The sequence below is a fragment of the Chaetura pelagica genome, unplaced genomic scaffold (assembly GCF_000747805.2).
Source record: "Chaetura pelagica isolate M959 unplaced genomic scaffold, ChaPel_1.0 scaffold252, whole genome shotgun sequence".
Taxonomy (NCBI): domain Eukaryota; kingdom Metazoa; phylum Chordata; class Aves; order Apodiformes; family Apodidae; genus Chaetura; species Chaetura pelagica.
Window position 1 is genome coordinate 206,474 of NW_009952359.1, and position 2,466 is coordinate 208,939.

Genomic DNA, 2,466 nt, shown 5'->3' on the forward strand with positions numbered 1-2,466 from the left:
CAGCCCCCCGGGCACTGGCATACCAGACAGTGCCGGTGCCGGCCTCGCGGGAGTTCCGGGAGTACCCTGAGAGGGGCTGCATGACCTTCTCAGCTCCCGGAGTCCCTGCCAAGTTCTTCTACATGGAGGAGCCCACGCGATGCCCCAGCCCAGCCATGCCCCTCCGCAGCTCTGGCTATGCCAGCTACCCCTACCCTGGCCGCCATGGCGTCCCCCAGCACTTTTATGCCGAGGACCCGGCCAAAGCTGCTGTCCACACAGTGCCACCCCGAACGTTGTATGTGGAGGAGGCACGGGGCTACCCAGTGCAGGAGGCACCTGCCTGTGCCTTCTACGGGGACGAGCCCCGCTTCTACGCCCCCCGCAGCACCCCTATCAAAACTCTCTATGCCGAGGATGCCCGGACATACCCGGCCCTTGGCTCCTCTGCCCGGCTATTCTATGCTGAGGACTACGGGAGGTACCAGGAGCGGGAGGTGCTGTCACGGACGTGCCCCCCGCCCCGCAGTGCCCAGCCCTTGCACTTCAGGGAGTGGTTCTGCCCTGAGCAGGGTGCGCTGCCCTACCAGACCTTGCAGGTGTCCCGCTTTGCCCCGCAGCCAGCTGGCCGGGAGGCCATGCTTTCCTCCTGGCACGGCAGCTACAGTGTAACCCCACCACGGCTGGGCAGGGAGAGCCAGCACTACTCCAAATCCTGGGATAACATCCTGGCGCCAGCAGGGCACAGGGAGGAGGTCCTGCAGCGCGGGCGCAGCTATGAGAACCTGCTGGCCCAGGAGCAGCACCGTGCCTTATCCCCCGAGGAGCGCCGGCAGCCAGTGGTCATCAACCTATCGAGCTCGCCCAAGCGCTACGCCGCTCTGTCCCTCTCCGAGAGCTCCATCCTTGAGAGGGTCCACAGCGATGGTGGCCGTGGTCCCCCAGGCCGCTCCTGGTACGTCACTCCAGAGATCACCATCACTGATAATGACATCCGTGCCGAAGGGCTGGGCCGGAGCGAGAGGCGCTCAGCCAGCTGGGACATGCTGGACACAGGGCGAGAGTCTGGTCCCTATGCCGTGCCCTGCGCCCCACAGCCCATCCCCAAGGAGAGTGGCTCAGGGCGCCAGCGCAGCCTGGAACAGCTGGATGAGCTCATCACTGACCTTGTGATTGACTACAAGCCAGCACCAGGCCACCGTGCCAGGGACAGGGACAGCCTTGCTGAGCAGCTCAAGCAGCTTCTGAGCAGCAGCAGCAACACCCCAGGGCCACCCCGAAAGGGTGAGGGCAGGAAGGTCCCCCTCAGTGTGCCCAAGGGACCCCGACCTACGAAGGAGCAGCCGGGTCCCAGCTCCCGCGATGGTGCCCGGCGCCCTCCACCAGCCCCACTGTCCGTTGGCCCTTTTGAGAAGTCACCAGAGAACTGCTCGCCTGACCTGAGTGCGGAGGAGGACGACATGATGATGTGTTCGAATGCCAAGTGCCGGCGGACAGAGACCATGTTCAACGCCTGCCTCTACTTCAAGTCATGCCACAGCTGCTACACCTACTACTGCTCCCGGCACTGCCGCCGGGAGGACTGGGACACGCACAAGGAGAGCTGTGTCTATGGGCGTGTGGGCAGCGTCTGCCGCCACGTCCTGCAGTTCTGCCGGGAGAACACAGAGGTGCACAAGGCCTTCTCACGCATTGCCAAGGTGGGCTACCTCTCCCGTGGCCGCGGTGTCCTCTTCCTGGGCTTCCCCAATGCCGGCTCAGCTGAGAACTTCCTGCAGTTTGGGCTGGAAAGCCTGCTGATGTCCCCTACCTACCTGTCCCTGCGGGAACTCGACAGCTACTCGGACAACCTGGGGGAGTACGCTCAGGAACTGCGGGAGACGGGCAACCAATATGACCCCAACGAATGTTTCCTGCTGCATGTAACTGTGGCTGTCACCCAAAAAGTGCCGGAGAGGCCGTCGCCGAAGGCACAGGTGCCGACGGTCAGGAAATACGCCAAGGTGGCCTTAGCCTCCTCCAGCCCTGAGAAGAAGATCTTGAAGAAGGAGCGGGACATGGAGACGTTGATCCTGCCTCCGCCGCCTGGCACAGCAGACATTGACAAGGAGGGGGAGGAGGGCCGCAAGGCGCGGGAGGTCTGCTTCATCAACATCCAGCGGGAGCTGCGCATCCGCGGCGTCTTCCTGCGGCACGAGTTTCCTGCTGTCTATGAGCAGCTCTGCGACTTCGTGGAGAGCAACAAGCGCTTCACCCCCACCACCATCTACCCCATCGACAAGAGGACGGGCAAACAGTTCATGTGCATGATCATGGCAGCTTCTGAGCCCCGCACCCTCGACTGGGTGGCCAGCCCCAACCTCCTGGATGACATAATGTGAACACGGGGTGGGACCGCCCCCCTGCACCCCCGGGTCACCCCACTTTGTAGATAGGTGTTGTCCCATTGGACGCTCCCTCTTGGATGCAGCAGCAAGGGGGAGAGGC

The 2,466-nt window shown here is 63.5% G+C and overlaps 1 protein-coding gene across 1 annotated transcript in view; it reads left to right on the top strand.

The window, feature by feature from the left end:
- The window catches only part of LOC104397863 (chromosome unknown open reading frame, human C9orf172), a 3,885-nt gene extending 1,525 nt beyond the window's left edge, over positions 1 to 2,360 (top strand). Inside the window, exons 2-3 of the mRNA XM_010007875.1 lie at positions 4 to 1,263; positions 1,366 to 2,360. Of these exons, the coding sequence (XP_010006177.1) occupies positions 4 to 1,263; positions 1,366 to 2,360 (2,255 nt within the window). The remainder of the gene's footprint in view (positions 1 to 3; positions 1,264 to 1,365) is intronic.
- Positions 2,361 to 2,466: the final 106 nt, after the last annotated feature.